Source organism: Microcebus murinus, chromosome 10 (genome assembly GCF_040939455.1).
Source record: "Microcebus murinus isolate Inina chromosome 10, M.murinus_Inina_mat1.0, whole genome shotgun sequence".
Taxonomy (NCBI): domain Eukaryota; kingdom Metazoa; phylum Chordata; class Mammalia; order Primates; family Cheirogaleidae; genus Microcebus; species Microcebus murinus.
In genome coordinates, this window is record NC_134113.1 from 93887472 (window position 1) to 93909715 (window position 22244).

The 22244-nt window shown below is 38.2% G+C and overlaps 2 protein-coding genes and 1 pseudogene across 2 annotated transcripts in view; 1 reads left to right on the forward strand and 2 right to left on the reverse strand.

Annotated features, from left to right (window-relative positions):
- Positions 1-22244, reverse strand: part of LOC142873416 (small ribosomal subunit protein uS13-like) — a 379862-nt gene that overhangs the window by 346068 nt on the left and 11550 nt on the right. The window lies entirely within an intron of this gene.
- On the forward strand, positions 1014-14451 carry NECAP1 (NECAP endocytosis associated 1). Its single transcript, XM_012760675.2, has 8 exons — positions 1014-1147; positions 6569-6669; positions 6823-6927; positions 8936-9017; positions 9856-9964; positions 10063-10246; positions 12186-12288; positions 12618-14451. The coding sequence occupies exons 1-8, from the start codon at positions 1053-1055 to the stop codon at positions 12664-12666; spliced, it is 828 nt and encodes a 275-aa protein (XP_012616129.1). The 5' UTR covers positions 1014-1052; the 3' UTR covers positions 12667-14451.
- LOC142873565 (uncharacterized) lies at positions 3660-3742 on the reverse strand (annotated as a pseudogene).

The window sequence follows — 22244 nt, forward strand, 5'->3', positions numbered from 1 at the left end:
ATCATTTCTGCTAAATTTCCCTTCAAAAATGCTGTATCAATTTACATTCCTGTCAATAGCGTATGAAAGCAGTCTATTCCCCACACCCTTGCTAGGGATAGATATAATCATTCTTATTGAATTTTAAGACATCACTTTCTTAGGTAGACAAATAAGAGGCACATTTTCAACCAGTTAACATGAAAAGTGATGAAGACTGCCGCTCTTGTAGTCAGACAGACTTGAGTTCGTATCTCGGTTTTGCCACTTGCTATCGTTTGTGAGCAAATAGTTTTTAAGTTTAGTGTTGTGGTAAATTTACATTTGGAGTGCAGAAAGAACATATTTATAGAGCTCCATAAAATTGTATCATTATAATAGAACTGGAAGCAAATAGAGGCTACTAGTTCACTATGCTCCTCAAATTTGTCAGGAATTGAGTTGATCTTATTTAGTTTATTTAACAGGGTCAAATTTTCCAAAAAGATAATCAGAATACAAGCTAAAAGTGCGGCAAAATATTTGAACAGGTGCTGTCTTGGAAAATTGGCTAGTAGGCAATAAATCAGGCTGGGTATTTTTAACGTTTAGACTCTGGAGGGCTAAAATCCACCGTGTCTATGACCGTTGGTATCCAGTCTGGGATTACTGACAGGTGATATACTCCTCCTCCTCCGGGAAACTACGGTTAAGAAGTGACTCTCTTGGAAGATAATCCGCCAGGTTTCAAGATGGTCCTCGTCCCCCCAGAGGACTGCGGGCACCTGCCGAGATCTCGGCAAGATGGCGCTTTCCCTCAGCACCTCTTTGGAATAGATATTTCCATAAAGTGAATCACGCATTGGGAGGTATCTTTGCCATTACCCAAGATGGTGAGCCGTGCGGCCTCATCGTTTCCAGGTTTCAATATGGCTCCCCTAATCTGCGTCACCAAAGAGGTTAATCTCGGGAATTAAACTGAACTCGCGCGGAAGTGTCGGAAGCGGAAGTTGTCACGTATCGCAAGTCCCCGCCCCCACGCCTCGCCCCCGGTTCTACGCCTCGCCCCTGGCGGCGCGGACAGCGGAGTCAAGATGGCGGCCGAGTTGGAGTACGAGTCTGTGCTGTGTGTGAAGCCGGACGTCAGCGTCTACCGCATTCCGCCCCGGGCCTCCAACCGCGGTTACAGGTACTGACCCCGAGGCACTGCTGCACACGCGTACCTAGTCGGGATGACAGTTTCCTTCTCAGCACGCTGCCGGTCCCTGCCACTGCTGCCGCGGAGTTGTCACCTTGCTAGCCTCCCCACCTGGGTTGTCATCACCCTGTCCTCCTGCTCCAGCTTCACTCTGGACTGTCAGTGTTTCCGCCGTTTTTGTTTTTTTTTTGTTTTGTTTTTTTTAATTACCATCCTGCATCATGCCACCCCTCCTCCCCCGTACCCTTCCAGGACACCCTTCTGCTCCCCATCATCCACATCCAGTCGTGCCTGCTTCATCGCCGGTCACCTTCCGTTCTCTCTTCCTGCGTCCTTCAGCCAGGCATCCTCCTAGTCATGCTCATCCTTTCTCTCTCTCTCTCTCTCTCTCTCTCTCTCACACACACACACATCCAATACTTGTGCACACTTGTGGGTAACCATTGTATCACTGTCTGGATGATCTCTTTTATCTTTTGTACTGTTGTCAGTTTTGCCACCAAATATCATCGCCGTTTGGTTTCTCCCTCAGCTCTTTTGCCGGTGAGGTTACGATTATAAGTTTTCCAGTGATTGTTCATCCTGTTTCTTTTCATTATATTTTCTTGATTAATATAGTGTTTTCTATCTTCCTTTCCTACTTCCTCTCTTAACCTCTCCTAAAGCCTTTTCCTCCAAAATTAAAGCAGCATTTTTTTTTCTGTAGGGTTTAACTAATCACTTTGTAATCCAGTGATTGTGAGGATCTGAGGATATTGTAGGACATTATGTGGTTGAAAGAGGGTTACATGCTGAAAAATGAGTGTGAGCCCTGGCCACTTAACAGCTGTATAATTTAGGGAGAAATCTCTTAATCTCTCTAAGCCTCAGTTTTCTAATCTGTAAAATAGAAAAAAAAAGTTAATGAAAATAACACCTTTTCTGATATGTACCTCACAAGGGTTTTTTTAGAGGGTAAATGAAGTCATATGATGGATATGAAAGTATATAAGAAATACTATAAAACAGTTATAAGATACTGTTCTTATTCCTCTCTCTGACTCACATCACCATCATGATTTTTCATCTTGGCATTTATCATCCTCTCTTTGTGTCCATTATTTTGCCTCCTTACCAGAGGTTCATTCATCATGAGGCAGTATCTTTGTGCCTGCTAATCTGTGCTCTGGACCCTGTGGGTTGTATCTTTTTAGCAAAGAGGTAGTTCTACTTCCAAGAAGCTTTCAGTTAGACCCCAAATTGGCCATGCATAGGAATCAACATGCTTTTTGATGGTGGTCATGGGTACTATATGACTCATCTTAGACATCAGCTTCCTTGGGAAAGTCCTGCCTGACCCTTCCATTCTGGCTTAGGTGTGTTCTCTGTACTTTCCGTAGCACCCTATGCTTGTCTCTGTCACAGGCACTCTTCATTCTGTATTGTAATGGATTGTTTAATCTCCTCTTTCTCCACACTAGACTATGAACAACTTAAGGTCTTTCTTAATGTTGTGTTCCCAGGGTCTAGCACAGTGTCTGGCACATGGTGGGCACCCTGTGAATATCAACTGAAAGAAGAAATTAGTATAATAGATTACACAGATGAACCTAATCACATAGGTGAGCATTGGTTGAACTGTTCGATAAGGTCAAATAGCTCATGACTTCCAACTTCAGGAGCTAAGACTTCCTAAAGGATATGATACACATTGAAGTGTATTCTTTTTCTTTTCCTTCAAGCTTTTAAAAACACCTTCCCTTTCTCACCCTTCATTTTGTGGTTTATTCACAGCCTTTTTCCTTATGTCAGTTAACTGCACTGAGCTATCAAAGCATCTTACTTTTCCTTTTATTCTTTCCCCATTATCTTTCTGTGTTTTCCATGCAATAGGCATTTTCTAGCCTCCCAGAAGCATTTTATCATCAGTTACTCTTTTAGTATAGTGAATGAAGAGAGCAGAACTAAGCTTGAATTGTGATTCTTCATTTATTTACTGTGTTACCTTTGGCAAATCACTTAAGTTTTGAACATTGGTTTCCTCATTGGTAAAAATGTATATAATAACACTTAGTTTGCAAGATCCTTTTAATTTTCACAAGAATGGGCATAATGCCTGGAGCATAATAGATGCTTGATAGATGTTACTTTTCAGTCTTTTTGTTTGCCTAATATTTCTTGTTTACCAGATTTATTCTTTTAGCTGCCATTAAAGGACAAACTGGGCTTTTTAGCAAGTAGGAGGACTCCTTCGAGTAACTGATAAGATCAAAGGGCATAAATGTCTTTGATTTACCTAGTGTAAGCTATCCTTTCCCAGACTTTCACCGCCCAGACTTCTGGACTATGAGAGAGAAAATTTAGGTTGATGAGAAACTTATAAATGGATAGACAGTGATTTTCTAACTTATAAAACTTTTTTTTTTTATTCATCAGTATCCTCCTCTCCGAGCTTAATCAATATTAAATTCTATTAGTGTGTTTTTTTTTTTTTATTTTTTTTTTATTTTTTTTAATTTATTTTAAAAATATGGAACGCTTCACGAATTTGCGTGTCTCTTCTCTGTATCGTTCCAATTTTAGTATATGTGCTGCCGAAGCGAGCACTATTAGTGTGTTTTAATGTAATGAAAAAAATACCAGACTTTGAAGTTTGGCATTAGTACTTACTGTGTTTTCTTTTTGTCAGAGAGAGATATGTTAGGCTTTTCATGCCTATTTCACATGGCTGCTGTAAGGATTTAATAAAAGGTACACATGGAATCTTCCTATGAAACACAATAATGATTTATATATAAAGTTTTATTACTAAAGTAAATGAAAATTTGTGAGGTCAGTTTAGAGTATTGTCAGAAGACCAGCAAAACCAGAAGTTGTTTAGGCTGGGTCTTAGAGTGGGAGAGGCACTAAGGCTCAAGGCTGAGTGAATTTGCTGCCGTGAATATCCATCCATTTAGTGAGAATTTGTTAAATGTTGGATACTAGATACACAAGATAAATAAAGAACTTGTCCAAGAAAAACACATCTAGTAGGCTTGTTCCTAATATTTTTAATACACTATTTATACTTAACATCTAGCTCTTGTGATGACTACAATAAGTAATGACTCATTTTAAAAAATGTACTATATGGGTACCTTTAGGGCACTCTAATCTGTATCAGATTCAGGTACTTAAGCATTTTTAGGGCAGGGCATCAAGAGGGAAGGGAATGAGAAGGATGTATCTCACAGATCCTGTTCAAAACCTGCACTAGTTTTAATTTTCACTTTCTTCCTTTCAGCCTTTTGCTTACCATATTGTTAAACTCATTCTTGTTCAGATATACCCCATTCTTGCTTTTTTAGCCTGCAAGTATTAGTCATTAGGTTCCTAAGGGGTGAATTATTGATAACTTTTACTTTGCCCTCCCTTTTCCACACACCTGGGAGAACAAATTGCAAATGTTTTGTAAAATTGGTCCTAAATAATATCATAGATTTCATTCACAGATTATAAATACGCAGTTTTTTTTTTTTTTTTTTTTTTTTGAGACAGTCTTTAGCCTGGGCTAGAGTGCTGTGGCATCAGCCTAGCTCACAGCAACCTCAAACTCCTTGGCTCAAGCGATCCTCCTGCCTCAGCCTCCCAGGTAGCTGGGACTACAGGCATGAGCACTGTGCTCTTGCTCAGGTTGGTCTTGAACTCCTGAGCTCAAGCAATCCTCCTGCCTCGGCCTCCCAGAGTGCTAGGATTACAGGCGTGAGCCACTGCACTTGGCCCAGTGTTTTCTAATGTTTTCATGAACATTTGTATCTCCAGCCTAGATTTCTTTCCTGAACTCCGGTCTCATACTACTTGCTTTACATCTTCTCTTGAAAACCTATTAGATATCTCAAACTCAGCATATCCAAAACTGAACCCCTGATCTTTCTTGCCAGACATGCTCTACCTATAGCCTTCCTCATCTCAATTATTGACAACTCCTTTGCTCAGGCTAAAAACCTTGGAGTCATCTTTGATTTCTCTTTTTCTTTTATACCCCATATCTAATCCATTAAAAATCCTGCTGCTTTTACCTTAATATATCCAGAATCTAGCCACTTCTGCTACCATTATGACTTTTCTAGATTACTACACTTGTTTCTTGGCTAATCCCCCTGCTTCAGTTCTCATGTCTGTACAGCTTGTCTCCATTCAGCAGACATAGTAATCCTTTTAAAATATAAGGGAGATCATATCTGCTGAAAACCTGTAATAGCTCCTTTTTCACTGAGAGTAAAGCTGAAGTTCTTAAAATGGCCTACAAGGTCCTGCATGATCTGGTCTTTTGTTCTCTCTGCCACCTCTTACTACTCTATTTTAACTACAGTGGCTTCTTTGCTGTCCTTCAAACATACCAGGCACTTGTCCTCACTCCCTTAGTATCTTTGCACTAGCTGTTCCCTATGCCTAGAATACTTTCCCCCAGATATCTGCATGGGTGACATGCTCATTTGCTTTACACTTTTGTTCACATTTCACTTTCTTTTTTTTTGAGTCAGAACAGGCATGCACCACCATGCCTGGCTAATTTTTTCTATATATTTTTAGATGGCCAATTAATTTCTTCCTATTTTTAGTAGAGATAGGGTCTCACTCTGGCTCAGGCTGGTCTCAAACTCCTGACCTTGAGCGATCCTCCCATCTAGACCTCCCAGAGTGCTAGGATTACAGGCATGAACCACAGCGCTGGCCCACATTTCACCTTCTTAATGAGACCTACCCTAACCACCCTTTTGAATGCTGCAACTAGTAGACTCTCCTACTGTCCCCTCAATCCTTATCTGCGTCTACATTTTCTTTTTACCTTAGAACTTAGCGCCTTCTAAGATGCTAATTATGTTATTTACTGTTTCTTTTTTATTGTCTATCTTCTGTTAGAATGTAAACCTCATGAGGGCAGGAATCTTTATTTGCTGTTGTATCCCAAGCACCCACAACAGTGCCTGTGACTTCATAAGCATTGTAAATATTGGTTGAATTCTATGAAAGATAAATATGTTTAGTGATTTCGGAAGGCTGCTGTTACCCAGGATATTTATTTAGTAGATTTTGCTGTTACTTGATTAGTAAAGCAGTGTTATATAGAATATCATCTATAGTAAGAAAATAGTATCATTATGAGACATTTTATTATTTATTGCTTTTATTTGTACTTTTACATGTTTCTAATGATGCGTATTGGACTCCAAAATCAAGTAGTAACATTGTCTTTTACTTGCTTTGGGCTATGTTTAGCATGAGGCATCTGTATAGAGGAGATCGTGAGTTATTCTTGTTGATTATTTAATAGGTAGAAAGAATAGGTGATCCAGGACAGGGAAATAAAAATATGGCACAACATTCTGGGTAGTTTTTAGTATGTTAAAGACATAGACCCGAGGCCTGAGCCTTCCTCTTTTCCTATCCTAGGGCATCCGACTGGAAATTAGACCAGCCTGATTGGACTGGTCGCCTCCGCATCACTTCAAAAGGAAAGATTGCCTATATCAAACTCGAGGATAAAGTTTCAGGTAATCTGTGCAGGTGACCCTCTGACATTAAGGATATTGGTTTGGTGTACTTTTATAAGTGTCTTAAAGTTGGGGACTGGAATGGAAATATTTGTTAATTGGAGTTCTACATTTTTGCTTCCTCTGCTCAAAGAAGTCTTTTTCTTATCTCAGGGGAGCTCTTTGCTCAGGCACCAGTAGAACAATATCCTGGGATTGCTGTGGAGACAGTGACAGATTCAAGCCGCTACTTTGTAATTCGGATCCAGGATGGTACTGGTAAGGGATCTGGATTTTGAATGAAATGCAGTTAGGAAAATAGTCAGTGCACTTTGATGAAAGTGTGTTGCGATTGCATTTATTTTACTTCAGTTTGCTTAATTTTCTTCCTCTTTTTCCAAAGTTACTATAGTTGCTAAAGGAGAAGGATTAACATGTTATTTGTAATACAAATGAACACAAATTCAAGATGTGATAATTCATAGATAGACTTAAACATATTAAAATGCATATTATCAAGGGAAAAACTCCCAAACTCTGTAAAATAACTTAAAGAGGTTTATTCTGAGCCAAATATATGTGACGATGGCCTGGAGAGCCATGCCCAAGAAGCCTTAAGCAAGCAGTCTCGCTGTGGTTGGGTTATAGTTTGATTTTAGGGAGATAGGAATTACATGTAAAAATAAATCAAGACATGGAAAGCATACATTATTTTGTCCTGAAAAGGCAGGGCATGGGGCAGGGGGTGGGCTTACAGGTTATAGGTGGATTTAAAGATTTTTTGATTTGCAATTGGTTATCAAAATGAAGCTTTGCCTGAAGCCTTGTCTAAAGGCTTGGAATGAATGTTTTAAGTTAAGGAAGTCTGAGGGCCGGGTGCGGTGGCTCACGCCTATAATCCTAGCACTCTGGGAGGCTGAGGCAGGTGGATTGCTTGAGCTCAGGAGTTCGAGACCAGCCTGAGCAAGAGTGAGACCCCATCTCTACTGAAAATGGAAAGAAATTAATTGACTAACTAAAAATATATAGAAAAAATTAGCTGGGCATGGTGGCACATGCCTATAGTCCCAGCTACTTGGGAGGCTGAGGCAGAAGGATCGCTTGAGCCCAGGAGTTTGAGGTTGCTGTGAGCTAGGCTGACACCAGGGTACTCTAGCCGGGACAGAGTGAGACTCTGTCACACACACACACACACACAAAAAGTTAAGGAAGTCTGTTAATCGGAGACAAGCCATAGGACACAACCAGACTCAAGTGATGTGTTAAGAAAATTGAGGACCTGCAGCTGTGGCTTAACCTTTGTCTAACATGGCCTTAGGCCTGTTAATGATTTCATATCTTGTTACAAAGAGTAACTCCAGGCCCGGCGCTGTGGCTCACTCCTGTAATCCTAGCTCTTGGGAGGCCGAGGCGGGCGGATTGCTCAAGGTCAGGAGTTCAAAACCAGCCTGAGCAAGAGCGAGACCCCGTCTCTACTATAAAATAGAAAGAAATTAATTGGCCAACTGATATATATATAAAAAATTAGCCGGGCATGGTGGCGCATGCCTGTAGTCCCAGCTACTCGGGAGGCTGAGGCAGAAGGATCACTCGAGCCCAGGAGTTTGAGGTTGCTGTGAGCTAGGCTGACGCCACGGCACTCACTCTAGCCTGGGCAACAAAGCGAGACTCTGTCTCAAAAAAAAAAAGAGTAACTCCAAAGAGAAGGGGCATAACTAGGCATGTCTGACCACTCTTTTCCTCATGGCCGGCAACTCAGCTTTAAGGTTTTTCTGGGGTCTCCTTGGCCAAGAGGGGCTGATTCAGTTGGCTGGAGGGCTTAAGATTTTATTTTAGTTTATAATGTCTAACAACGGAAATAACTCATTTTGCCCATTGTTTATGGTAGTTTTGGCGGGACTGTCTTGACTCATCTATATCTAGGCCTGTAATTTCTCAATCTTTTCTCCATGGTCTATAACAGGTTGGCAAACAGAGACAGATATTTTAGGTTTTGCAGGTCAAATGATCTTTGTTGCAACTACTCAGTTTTACTTTTGCAGTTTGAAGGCAGCCATAGACAATATGTCAACAAATTGATGTGTCTATGTTCCAGTAAAACTTTATTTACAAAAACAAGCTATGGAAGGATTTGGCTCATGGGTATGTAGTTTGCTGACTCCTAGTCTGTGAGAAAATGTTTCACATTCATAAACTTCATCTAATTAGGGTGACTGTTATATTTTCATTGGGCAGAATTTGCCATAGGGGACACTTCCTATTCTGAGTCTTCCTACCTTTTTTTCAGGGCGCAGTGCTTTCATTGGCATTGGCTTTGCAGATCGGGGAGATGCCTTTGACTTTAATGTCTCTTTGCAAGATCATTTCAAGTGAGTGAAGCTTGTCCTTAGTTACCAGGTTAAATGCTTATGGGAATGCTACTTCTTAGTTGAATGGGCATTGTCTCTTTTATGTTTTGGTTTATTTGGTAAACTATAAATATAAATGTCCCCATTCACTTCTGTTTCCTTAGGTTATCTTTGTATCTATTCTGTGCTGCTTTTCCTTGTAGCCTGGAATATGTTTTAGATTTCTTGTCCAGTGGTTTGAGATGATGCATTTGTTTATTCCTCTGGGGAATCTGCCCTCACTTTTAGGCGGTGGAGGGAAGTGTATAGTAATAGGGCTGTATGTGAGGTATGTGGGGAGTTGTGGGCAAATATGGTTACCTTATGTAGCTGACATATTTTGTGCTTACTGCAACATAATCCTCAGCCCACCTGATTTTGGTGCAGCTGTGGTGGGCGGCACTATGCATATCATCAGCTTCCTACCGCAAGGGCAAGCATACCACCACTTTTTGACTTCAGGACTCTCTGAAGTTGTGGAAGCCCAGTTATCACAGAGGTGTAACCTGAAAGGTCTAAGGAACTGACAGCTCTTCAGGGGCAGCCGTCAACCATAGGGGATCAGAATTGGTTGCTAAATGTACCTTCCTTTTGGAAGGAACATTCTGTAAGCATTCTGTAAGGTTCCTCAGAGAGTCCTTAGTGGGGTTGAACCCCAGTTGTCCTCTTTCTTGGCTTTTCCTCCTTTCTTCCTCACTCTTCGTGGTCTCTCATTCTGCTTTCTGGAATTCCATTTCGCATAAACTAAATACACCCAAATTTGTGTGTCAGACTGCTTTCAGGGAATTCCAAATTAAGATAATTTACTATGTTCCCAAAGGTGGGTAAAACAGGAATCTGAGATTTCCAAAGAATCTCAAGAAATGGACACTCGTCCCAAGTTGGATCTGGGCTTCAAGGAAGGACAGACCATCAAGTTGAGTATTGGAGTAAGTATGGTTTTTTAAAATTTTATTTTCCTGTGTTTCTGTAAACCTGTGACATGTCTCTCTCTTTCTCTCTCTCTCCCTCTCTTTTTCTTTCGTAGAACATTACAACCAAGAAAGGAGGTGCTTCTAAGCCCAGGACTACAGGGGCTGGGGGCCTAAGCTTACTCCCACCCCCACCTGGAGGCAAAGTCACTATTCCCCCACCATCCTCCTCAGTTGCCATCAGCAATCATGTCACCCCACCACCTATTCCAAAATCTAACCATGGAGGTAGTGATGCAGGTAAATCTAGTACTTCTAACTTTGAGAAATGATATCTTATGTTTTAATTGGATAACACCTGTTTGTTAAGGATAGGGTTGAAGTTTTGCCACGAACTGGCTCTTGATACTGACAAGGTGATTCTGGCAGCCTCTGGCAAGGAATGAAGGCTTTTCTGGTTAACTGAGAGTCATGGCATCTGGTATGTTCTTTGGCAGAAACATGGTTATTAAAAAGACTGTTTCCTTTGTTGTTCCGTGGTTTGATGCTGGTAGGCCTGTGAATCAGTTAGACCAAGATTTCTGTTGTGGCTCTGCTACTTTATATTTGAAGGCACTTGGTAAACATTACTTACGTTCTTGAGTCTCAGTTTCCTTATCTGCAAAATGGAGATGTAAAACTACCCCAGATTGTGAGGGTTAAATGATGTGACAGCACCTACCTAGCACAGTATTTGGAACATAGTAGCCATTCAGTAAGTGCTGTTTCTTAATCCTTTCCATTTCTTCACGAGTGCAATTGAGAGAAAAGGAGACTATTTCTGGGTTCGTATATATACCTTTGTTCTTTCTTATTATCTGATGGGAAAAAGAATAAATATAGTTATATTTTCTCATTTGAAAAATGAGAACATTAGAACTGAGAGAGGAATTTTCCTAAGATTAGAGAACCAGATGTTTAGAGTCTGGGAGTTTTAACTTAAATTGGATGGTGCAGATAAGTTGTTGAATTGATTACTCAGGGTAAGCATTTTGTTTCTGGAATTTTTGTGGTGAAAATGATTCAGCTTGCTTCTTTTGGTAAGTGTTGCCAGAAGACACTGGCGATAGTATATAAGATTTTTTTATGTTTTTAAATTAAACTTTTTATTTTGAGATAATTGTAGATTCACATGCAATTGTAAGAAATAGTACCAAGAGATTCTGTGTACCCTTTACCTGGTTTCCCTCAATGGTAATATTTTGCAAAACTATAGTCAAATATCACAACCAGGAAATTTTCATTTATACCATCATCCAGTCTTACTCTGATTTCACCAGTTTTATGTGTTCTCATTTGTGTGTGTATATGTGTATTTGTTCTATGCAGTTTTGTCATGTGTAATTTCATGGATTCACCATCGTGGTCAGGCTGCAGAACAGTTTCATTGTTACAAGGATCCTTTGTGTCCCCTTTTATAACCACACCCCATCTCCCTCCCAGCATTCTTTCCCCCATCCCTAACCCTTGGCAATCACTAATCTGTTCTTCATCTTTACAATTTTGTCAGTTCAGGAATGTTCAATAAATGGAATCCTACAGTATGTAACCTTTTGGGATTGGGTTTTTCCATTCAGTATAATTCTCTTGAGATTCATCCAAGTTGTGTATATCAATAGTCTCTTCCTTTTTTTTTAAATTTCAAAATACTAAGGAGGTATAAATGTTTTTGTTATATGGATACCTTGTATAATGCTTAAGTCAGGGGTTTTAATGTGCCCATCACCAGAATAGTATTCATTGTACCTCATAGGTAAATTTTTACCTCCCACCTTCCCTTTTCTTGTTTTCCAATGTCCTTTACATCTTTGTGTGCCTGTGTGTGCCCACTGTTTAGCTCCTAATTATTAGAGTGTACATGTGGTATTTGTTTTTCCATTCCTGAGTTATTTGCTTAGGATAATAGTCTCTAGCTCCATCCAAGTTGTTACAAAAGACATTATTTCATTCCTTTTTTTTTTTTTAGCTGAGTAGGTCTGTTCCTTTTTATTGCAGAGTGTAAATGGTATGGCTATGGCTATGTCACAGTGTGTTTAACTGTCACCAATGGAAGAACATCTGATTGTTTCCAGTTTTTGGCTATTATGAATAAAACTGCTGTGACATTTGTGTGCAGATTTTTGTATGAACATAAGTTTTCATTTCCAGGGTTTTTATTATGTTTCCTCTTGTCTTTTTTTCTTCTCTTACCTTTATTCAGATATCCTTTTAGATTTGGATTCTCCTGCTCCTGTCACGACACCAGCACCAGCTCCTGTTTCTGCAAGCAATGACTTGTGGGGAGACTTTAGCACTGCATCCAGGTAATGCATATAGTGTAACCAGCTTACTCTTAGTTAGGGTATAGAAGATATGTGCAGTCAAATGAAATCTTGATCTGGGAATCCAGGGGATTTGCTGGTCACACAGAGTTTTTTGCAGGAGTTCTAGGGAAAGAAACAGTGCTGGGGATGGTGGGACAAGAAAGGATGAAGTTTGAGTAGGATATTTCAGGCCTTGGCAAGTAGAATTGCCGTGAAGGATGATTTCAGAAATTCTGGGCAGCAATTTCTTGGAAGCTATTAAGTAAAGAATGGAGTAGTTAGTTATCCTAATAATATATCTTTGGCTTTTTCTGTTTCCTGTCTTGCAGCTCTGTTCCAAACCAGGCACCACAGCCATCCAACTGGGTCCAGTTCTGAATAGCATTGGCAAGACATTAAGGACAGACCTGAGGAATAAAAATGACCTGAGGGCACCAATGTGTGCGGGAAGTTAGGAACCCCTTCCCTCCCCAGAACCAAAATGACTGGACAATCTTTTTCATAGCTTCTCCATTGCATTCAAGCTGGTTTACACCTCTCCCCTGTGTTGTTACTTGTGGTACAGCCAAGAAAGTATCTGTTATCTCCTGCTTACTACCAAGGTAGGGGAATAGTGGATCTTATCATACTTGTGGCTCAGTATGCAGGGCTCAAAAGGCCAGTGTTTATTTGAGAGGGAATGACCTCTAACATCTGTAAATTTTTTCTCCATCTCTTAAATTCTTTAACTTATTTCAGAATCATCTCATGACCCTTGTGTGCCTCTTTGTGAAGCCCTAGTTAGCAATTTCAGGGGAAACAAAAACCTTGAAACTTCCTTCTCCACTAACCCAGGACTCTAAAAATGGACAGGCTGACCTCAGTGTTTATAAATTGAGAATTTTGATAGGGGTAGGTATGGAGAAAGATTTGTTTCCTGGGTCTCTACTATATAGCCTCCTTCAGGCTTATCCTGTTCAGTGAACATCTAGTGCTGGGTGCAGCTCCATCACCCTCTTGTGTGTTTACATGTCTCTTCCTATGATAAGAGGGTTGTGTTGGTGGCACCTTCACTATTCCTTTCTGTTTGTTGAATAATGCAACATCTTTGACCAGTGGGTGTCTCTGCCGTGAAAGAGGTTCAAGAGACTGTGTTTTCCATGTTATATTCTACAGACATATTTAATTTCTTGCAGCTCCATCTAGTTACTTTTGGCATTTGATACACAGCATTAATTTGTATTTGCCCTGTTATTTGACCTAAGTGTTGAAGGGTTTTAGAGTTTTTAACCTGGTTTGTAGAGCAGAGAGGTTAAAAGCACTAAGTCTTGTGTGGTACCCACGTTGCCTTGCTGCCTGGGTATCTGGCCCTTTTCCACAAACATTTCTTTTTCAGTTCATCTAGCTCTTCAATAGAAAGCTGCTATTACATATATTGTCATTTATGAAGGAAGTTGGAGAGTCACAGCTTTACTTGTGACAGGTTTTGCCCAAGGCTTTGATCCCCATCACCCAGGGTATCTCCAAAGCAAGTTGCTCTCCCACCATTTTCCTTTCCCTCTGCTCCGCCATTCCTTATACAATGCTGTGAAGAGAGTTCCACTTCTCAGATGAGTGAATACTATCTATTTTGTTTGTTAATGAATAATTTTGAGGCTGAAATGGGAGGATGTAATTTTGCCCCATAGCACATATTTGAATGTGTACACACTGGCTGAAGGGAGTCTTTATGTTTAGTTTCAAAATATATTATTCTCTAGGATTTCCTTCTTAACTTTTTCTAATTTTGGGTCCATTATTTTTCATTGCCTCCTCTTCCAGGCAGCTCTATTCTTGCAGAGCCATGGCAGGACATTTTAAATTTCCAATAGAAAACACTAAAAAGAAAGTCTATAGAATCACTAGTGACTAAATACTGAGAATCTATTTTCTCAATCTTCTTCCATGTTGTGTTCTTTGTATTCTCAAGAGGATAATATATTATGTATTTGAATTCCTGAAAAATTGAAAATGTTTAAGATGTATGTATATAAAGCGTATGCTGTATTGGTGCAATAATGGTAATTAAAATATGGGAAAAGTTGGTGTCTCTTTTATCCTTTAATTTGCATATTTGATTGATTATCCTTTTAATTTAATTGATTAAATATAAATGTGCCACTAGTTAATAAAAGGATATTTGTATCTGTTACTCTTTTATTTTTTTAAAAAATAGAGCTTTTAAGAAGTTGAGACTAGACCTGTATGCTCATAATTTTAAAGCAATAGTGCACCACTTATAATAAATGAATAGTCATTGTTTATTTGCTGGTACAGTTAATTTAATTGGCTTCAAATTATCTTCATAATTTAGGCTACCCCTCACATACCTGAACTGTAATCAGCAGAAATGAAAGGATCAATGTAAGAGGTGGAGCTAAGTTCAGAGTCATAGACTTTGTAAACTATAAAAGATTCTGAAGATCTTGTTCAGTGATTGTCACAGGAGATAAATCAGAATAATATGGGTACACTAGACCTGCCTCACAAGAAATGCTAAAGCAAGGTCTTCAGGCTGAAATGAAAAGCTGCTAATTAGTAATATGAAAACCTGTGAAAGTATAAAACTCACTAGTAAAGGTTAAAAGACAAAAGTGTTAAAAATTTAAAACTCTAGCTACAATTAACTTGTTAATGGATATACACTGTAAAAAGATGTAAGCTGTGATACTAAAAATGTTTGTGGGAGGGGAGGAAAAGTGCCGAGTTTTTGTACATGATTAAAGTTATCAGCTTACAATAGACTTATAAGATGCTTTATGTAAGCCTGTGGTAACTACAAAGTAAAAAAACCTATGGTAGATACATAAAAGATAAATCAGAGGACTGCAGAAAATCATCAGATCACAAAGGAAGAAAGCAAGAGAGGAAGAAAGGTGCAAAGGATCTATAAAACAACCAGGAAACAACAAAATGACAGTAATAAGTCTTTACTTGTCAATGATTACTTTGAGTGAAGAGTGGATTACATTTCTCAATCAAAAGACATAAGGTGGCTGAATGGATTAAAAAAACCCAAAAAACCAGGATTCAAATATATTCTGCTTACAAGAGAGTCACTTCACCTTTAAGGACATATATAGACTGAAAGTGAGGCATAGAAAAAGATATTCCATGCAAATGGAAACCAAAAGAGAGAAGGGGTAGCTTATGAAGTCACCCCCATCCAAGGTTTCACTTTCCATAATTTCAGTTACATGTGGTCAACCTCAGTCTGAAAATATTAAATGGAAAATTCCGGAAATAATTCATAAGTTTTAAATTGCACACCGAGTAGTGTAATGAGGTCTTGTGCCATCTCACTCCATCCTGCCTGTGATGTGAATCATCCCTTTGGTGTATCCATACTGTATTTGCTACCCACCCATTAGTCTTGTAGTAGCCCTGTCAGTTACTAGACTGACTGCATTGCAGTATTACAGAGCTTGTGTTCAAGTAACTCTTATTTTACTTAATAATGGCCCCAAAGCACAACAGTAGTGATGCTGGCATATTGTTATAATTGTTCTATTTTATTATTAGTTATTGTTGTTAATCTGTTGCTGTGCCTCATTTATAGATTAAATGTTGTAGGTAGGTATGTATAGGAAAAAACATAGTATGTATAGGATCCAGTACTATCTGTGGTTTTAGGCATACATGGGGGTAGGGTTGGGGTGGCGTGTGTCTTGTATTCCCTACAGATAAGAGGGGAATACTGTATTTATTTTAGACAAAATAGACTTTAAGGTAAAAGCTGTAACAAGAGACAAGGTTATATAAATGTCAAAGAGTGCAATTCATCAAGAGAATATAACAGTCATAAATTCAATATCAGAGCACTGAAATACTGTGTTTCCTCGAAAATAGGACAGGGTCTTATATTTATTTTTCCTCAAGAAGACACCTTAGGGCTTATTTTCAGGGGATGTGTTATTTTCCCCTCAAAGCCTCAGCTTGCAGCATGCACAGGATGGCCAGGACCTGACAGGGGGAGCCGACCTTGTTGGTGGGGCTGCCCGTATCTTTCTGGTCACCTCTGGGATAGTAGCTGTCACGGTGGGGCAGATGAGAAGGGCTGCTTGTCTTCTTTACCACTCAGTCACGAAATGCATGGGTTGTTCAGATATGCTGCATAGCCATGCCCATCACTGGGTCTTATTTTCAGGGTAGGGCTTATATTGCGCAAATGCTTAGAAATCCTGCTAAGGCTTATTTTATGGATAGGTCTTATTTTTGGGGAAACACTATATAAAGCAACTATTAACAGATTTGAAGGGAGAAATAGCAATATTATAATAGTAGAGCACTTCAATACCCCACTTTCAACAACGGATAGATTAGACAGAGAATCATTAAGGAAACATTGGACTTGAACAGCACTTTTGACAAAATGGGCCTAACTGATATATACATAACATTTATCCAACAGCAGAATACATATTTTTCTGAAGTGCACATAGAACATTCTCCAGAATAGGTATTTGGCCACAAAATAAGTCTTAACAAATTTAAAGATTGAAATTATGTTGAGTATCTTTTCTGACTACGATGGTATGAAACTAGAAGTCAATAATGAGGAAAACTAGAAAAATTCAGACATACATGGAAATTAAATATGTCACTAACAACTGAGTCAAAGAATCAAAAAAAGAAAAAAATATCTTTAGAGCAAACAGCCTAAATGAAAAAAAAAAAAAAAAAAATGAAAAAAAAAAAAAATCTTGAGACAGACAAACATGGAAACACAATGTACCAAAACTTATGGGATGCAGCCAAAGGGGTTTAAGATGGAAGTTTATGGCAATAAATGTTTACATTAAGAAAAAAAAGTTCTCAACTAACCTAACTTTACACCTCAAGAAACTAGGAAAAAGAACAGGCTAACCCCAAAGTTAGGAGAAGGAAGGAAATAAAGATCAGAGCAGAAATAAATGAAATAGATACTAGAAAAATAATAGAAAAGATAAATGAAACTAAGAGTTGTTTTTTTTTAAAAGATAAAGTTGATAAACTTTTAGTTACACTAATAAAAAAGAAGACTCACATAGAAACAAATGAAATAAGAGACATTATAATTGATACCATAGAAATACAAGGATCATGAGACTATTGCTATTCTGAGCAATAACATGCCAAAATATTGGATAACCCAGGAGTGGATAAATTCCTAGAAACATAAAACCCACTAAGATTGAACCATGAGGGAATAGATAAACAGACCAATAATGAATAAGGAGTTGAATCAACAATCAGAAATCTCCCATCAAAGAAAAGCCTAGGATGTGATGGCTTCATGGCTGAGTTTTGCCAAGCATTTAAAGAACTGATATCAATCCTCCCCAAACTCTTTCAAAAAATTGAAGAGCAGGGAATACTTCCAAATTCATTTTATGAGGTCAACATTACCTTGACACCAAAACCAGACAAGGACACTATAAGAAAAGAAATTAACATGCCAATATCTCTGATGAACATAGATGCAAAATCCTCAAGAAAATACTAGCAAACTGAATTCAAGAGCACATTAAAGAAATCATACACCATGATCAAATGGAATTTATCCCTAGGATGCAAGGATGGCTCAATACATGTAAATCAATAAATATGATACATTACTCTTTCATGATAAATATTCAACAAATTAGGTATAGAAGGAACTTAACACAATAAAGACCATATATTAATATCATAAGCCCAGAGCTAACATCATTATTAATGGTGAAAAATTGAAAGCTTTTCCTCTAAGATCAGTAATAAGAAAAAGTTGCCCAATCTTACCACTTCTATTTAACATATTATTGGAAGTGTTAGCCAGAGAAATTAGGCAAGAAAAAGAAATAAAAGGCACTCAAATTGGAAAAGAAGAAATAAAATTATCTCTATTTGCAGAAGATATGAACTTATATATAGAAAACCCTAAAGATGCCACCAAAAAACTTACAATGTTAGAACTAAATAAATTCAGTAAAGTTACAGGATATAAAATCAACAAAATTAGCATTTCTATACATTAATAATGACCTATCTGAAAAAGAAATCAAGAAAAAATATACTTTAGCATCAAAAAGAATAAAATGCTTGGGAATAAATGTAAACAAGGAAGTGAAAGATCTGTATGCTGAAAACTGTTAAATGTTGATGAAAGAATTTTGAAGAAGACACAAATAAATGGAAAGACATGCCATATTCATAGATTAGAAGAATTAGTATTGTCAAATGTCCACACTACCCAAGGCAATCTACAAACTGAATGCAATCCTTGTATGGATTGCATATGACATTTTCTACAGAAATAGGAAAAAAAATTCTACAATTTGTTTGGAACTACAAAAGACCCTGAATAACCAAAGAAATCTTAAGTAAGAACAAAGCTGGAGGCATCACACTTCCTAATTTCAAATATATTACAAAGCTACAGTACTTAAAACAGTATAGTATTGTATAGAAACAGACATAAAACACTAGAACAGAATAGAGAGCCCATAGATAAACCCATGCATAGTTAACTAATTTTTTTTTTTTTTTTTTTTTTGAGACAGAGTCTCGCTTTATTGCCCAGGCTAGAGTAAGTGCCATGGCGTCAGCCTAGCTCACAGCAACCTCAAACTCCTGGGCTCAAGCAATCCTTCTGCCTCAGCCTCCCGAGTAGCTGGGACTACAGGTGTGCGCCACCATGCCCGGCTAATTTCATATATATATTTTTAGTTGGCCAATTAATTTCTTTCTATTTATAGTAGAGATGGGGTCTCGCTCTTGCTCAGGCTGGTTTCAAACTCCTGACCTCGAGCAATCTGCCTGCCTCGGCTTCCCAGAGTGCTAGGATTACAGGCGTGAGCCACCGTGCCTGGCCTAGTTAACTAATATTTAACAAAGTCACCAAGAATACATGATGGAAAAGTAAAGACTTCAGCAAATGGTATTGGGAAAATTGGATATGTACAAGGAAAATAATGAAATTGGACCCTTCTCTTACACTATACATAAATAAAAGCCAGTACAAAATATATTAGAAACTTAAACATAAGACCTGAAATTGTAAAACTCCTAGAAGAAACCATAGGGGAAAAGCTTCTTGACATTGGTCTTGGTGTTGGTTTTTTGGGTTTAACACCGAAAGCACAGGTAACAAAGCAAAAATAAATGACTACATCAAATTGAAAAGTCTCTGCATGATATTGGAAACAATCAAAACAATGAAAAGGCAACCGATGGAATGGGAAAAAAATATTTGCAAATCATATATCCTGTAAGGGGTTAATATCCAAACTATATAAGGAACTCCTACAACTCAATAACAAAAAAATCAAATAACCTGATTAAAAAATGGGAAGGGACCTGTGTTATATAGCTTTGAAATGATTCCAAACACTTACATGATTTGATATGAATGACATGTTTTACTGTGATAAGGACATGGAGTGTATCCCTCTCCCCATGAGAATGTTATGTCACACTTATCAGACCATGTATATGAGTTGCTGGCTTTGACTAATGGACTCCAAAACATGTTTAAACCTGAGATTTTCACAGATAAATTAAGAGCTTAGACTGTGGGAGGGCTATTCTCTGTCAGCTTCTGCTTCAAAGACCAAGTGCTCAGGTTGTGGCAGGGTTACTCTCTGTCGGCCTTCAAGCTATTCTCTGAAATCTTGGCACCACTTGCTAGCTTAGAGGGACCTTGCATGTTATCATGGATCTCCACTGTGTTGGTCAAGGCATCTCTCCTGAGAAACTCTCCTAGAAAGCTATACTTCAAAGTTCAATTAGACTTTACATCCACAGAGGCCTACTTCCATCTTAATTGAACTAGCTAGACTTTAATAATTGTACTCTATACAAAGTTGGAACTCATTATGTGATTAATGTACCTCATTTATCCAGTGTATTCCCTGTGAGATTTGTTCTCATTATTCTCCCCCACTTTAAGCAGAGTGAAAAAGAAGGAAAAAACCCTTTTCTATGGAAATAAACTATGTAATTTGTGAAATCATACTTTGATTATCTTATTTTAACCATACAAAACAACCTGAATAGACATTTTCCCAAAGAATGCTTACAAATGGCTAACAGGTATATGAAAAGATACTCAACATCACTAATCATTAGGGAAATGCATACCAAAACCACAATGAGATATCCACAGCTGTTAGAATGGCTATTTATTATGAAAAAAATCAAAAGGTAACAAGCATTGCCGAGGACATGAAGAAAAGGGAACCCTTGTACACTGTTGATGGGAAAGTGAATTAGTACAGCCATTATGGACATTCCTGAAAAAATTAAAAAGCTATTTTTTAAAAATTTAAGTTTAGTAAAAACTATCATGTAATGTAGCAATCTCACTTCTGGCTATATTTCCAAAGAAGATAAAATCATCTGCACTCCCATGTTCATTGAAGCACCATTCACAATAGCCAAGATACGGAAACAGCCAAAGTGTCCATTGACAGATGAATGGATACACAAAATGCATCTATATATACAATGAAGTATTAGTCACATGCAACAATATGTATGAACCTTGAAGATATAATACTATGCTGAATGTAATAAGCCAGACACAAAAAGACATACTATATGATCTCACTTATATCAGAAATCTAAAAAAAGGTCGATCTCATAGAAACAGAGTAGGATGGTGCTTACCAGGGGCTGAGGGGTGGGGGAAGAGGGGAGATAATGGTCAAAGGGTACGAACTTTCAGCTATAAGATAAATAAGTGCTAGAGACCTAATGTATAGCATTATAGTTAATAATAATGTATACTTGAAATCTGCTAAGAGAGTAGATCTCAAGTGTTCTCACCACACACAAGGAAAGATAACTATGTGAGGTGATGGATATGTTAATGAGCCTAACCGTGGTAATTATTTCACAATATATACATATATTAAAACATTATATGTATACCCTAATCATATGCAATTGTTATTTGTCAATCATACCTCAATAAAGCTGGAAAAATTATATAAAAAATATGTATTTTTTTCTTTTTTTTTTTTTGGAGACAGTCTCACTTTGTTGTCCAGGCTACAGTGAGTGCCGTGGCGTCAGCCTAGCTCACAGCAACCTCAAACTCCTGGGCTCAAGCAATCCTGCTGCCTCAGCCTCCCGAGTAGCTGGGACTACAGGCATGTGCCACCATGCCTGGCTAATTTTTTATATATATATTAGTTGGCCAATTAATTTCTTTCTATTTATAGTAGAGACGGGGTCTCGCTCTTGCTCAGGTTGGTTTCGAACTCCTGAGCTCAAACGATCCACCCGCCTCGGCCTCCCAGAGAGCTAGGATTACAGGCGTGAGCCACTGCGCCCGGCCACAAAATATGTATTTTTAAAAAGTAACACATACTGCTTTCTCCAGAGATTCTGATATATCTTCCCCCTTTGTCCACCTATAATAGGTCTTAGGTGATTTCTCAAACTGTGTCCTTTCTTGTCATTACTGAGATTCTGAGGCACTACCATTGATAGTAGTGTAGAGTAATGTACTTTAAATGTCAGGTTTTTGTTTGGGGAAAAATGTGATCAATCACTTTTCTAGATCAACCTCCTTTAATTATAAAATACTACCTTTGCTGTTATAATGTCAGCCTGAATTTTTCCTCACTTTCTCTATTCTGATATCCTGCCTCAGGCTTTCTTAGTTCCAATTCAGCTTATATGTTGCTACCAGAATAATCATCCTGAAACAAAGCTCTGCTCATGTCCTATACTCTCTTACTCATTGCCTTTAATTATCCTTCTTTGCTTACAGAATAACGTACAAAATATCATTCCATCTTCAACTCTCAGTTTTTTCTTTGACTCACAATATGCTCCAACAAACTACAGCACTACTAGTCATTCTTCATACATCACAGTATTGAATGCTTGCTAACACTTTACCTTCCTGTTGATATCCTTTTCATTGAATAAGGCTAGCTCAAATATTAATACTTCAGGAAATGTTTATC

Bases quoted from the DNA above. Each gene is read 5' to 3' on its own strand.
- NECAP1 (XM_012760675.2), top strand. From the start codon at position 1,053: ATGGCGGCCGAGTTGGAGTACGAGTCTGTGCTGTGTGTGAAGCCGGAC. The intron at 6,670-6,822 runs GTAATCTGTGCA...TTCTTATCTCAG, and splicing joins ACTCGAGGATAAAGTTTCAG to GGGAGCTCTTTGCTCAGGCA. The intron at 9,018-9,855 runs GTGAGTGAAGCT...ATGTTCCCAAAG, and splicing joins TCTTTGCAAGATCATTTCAA to GTGGGTAAAACAGGAATCTG.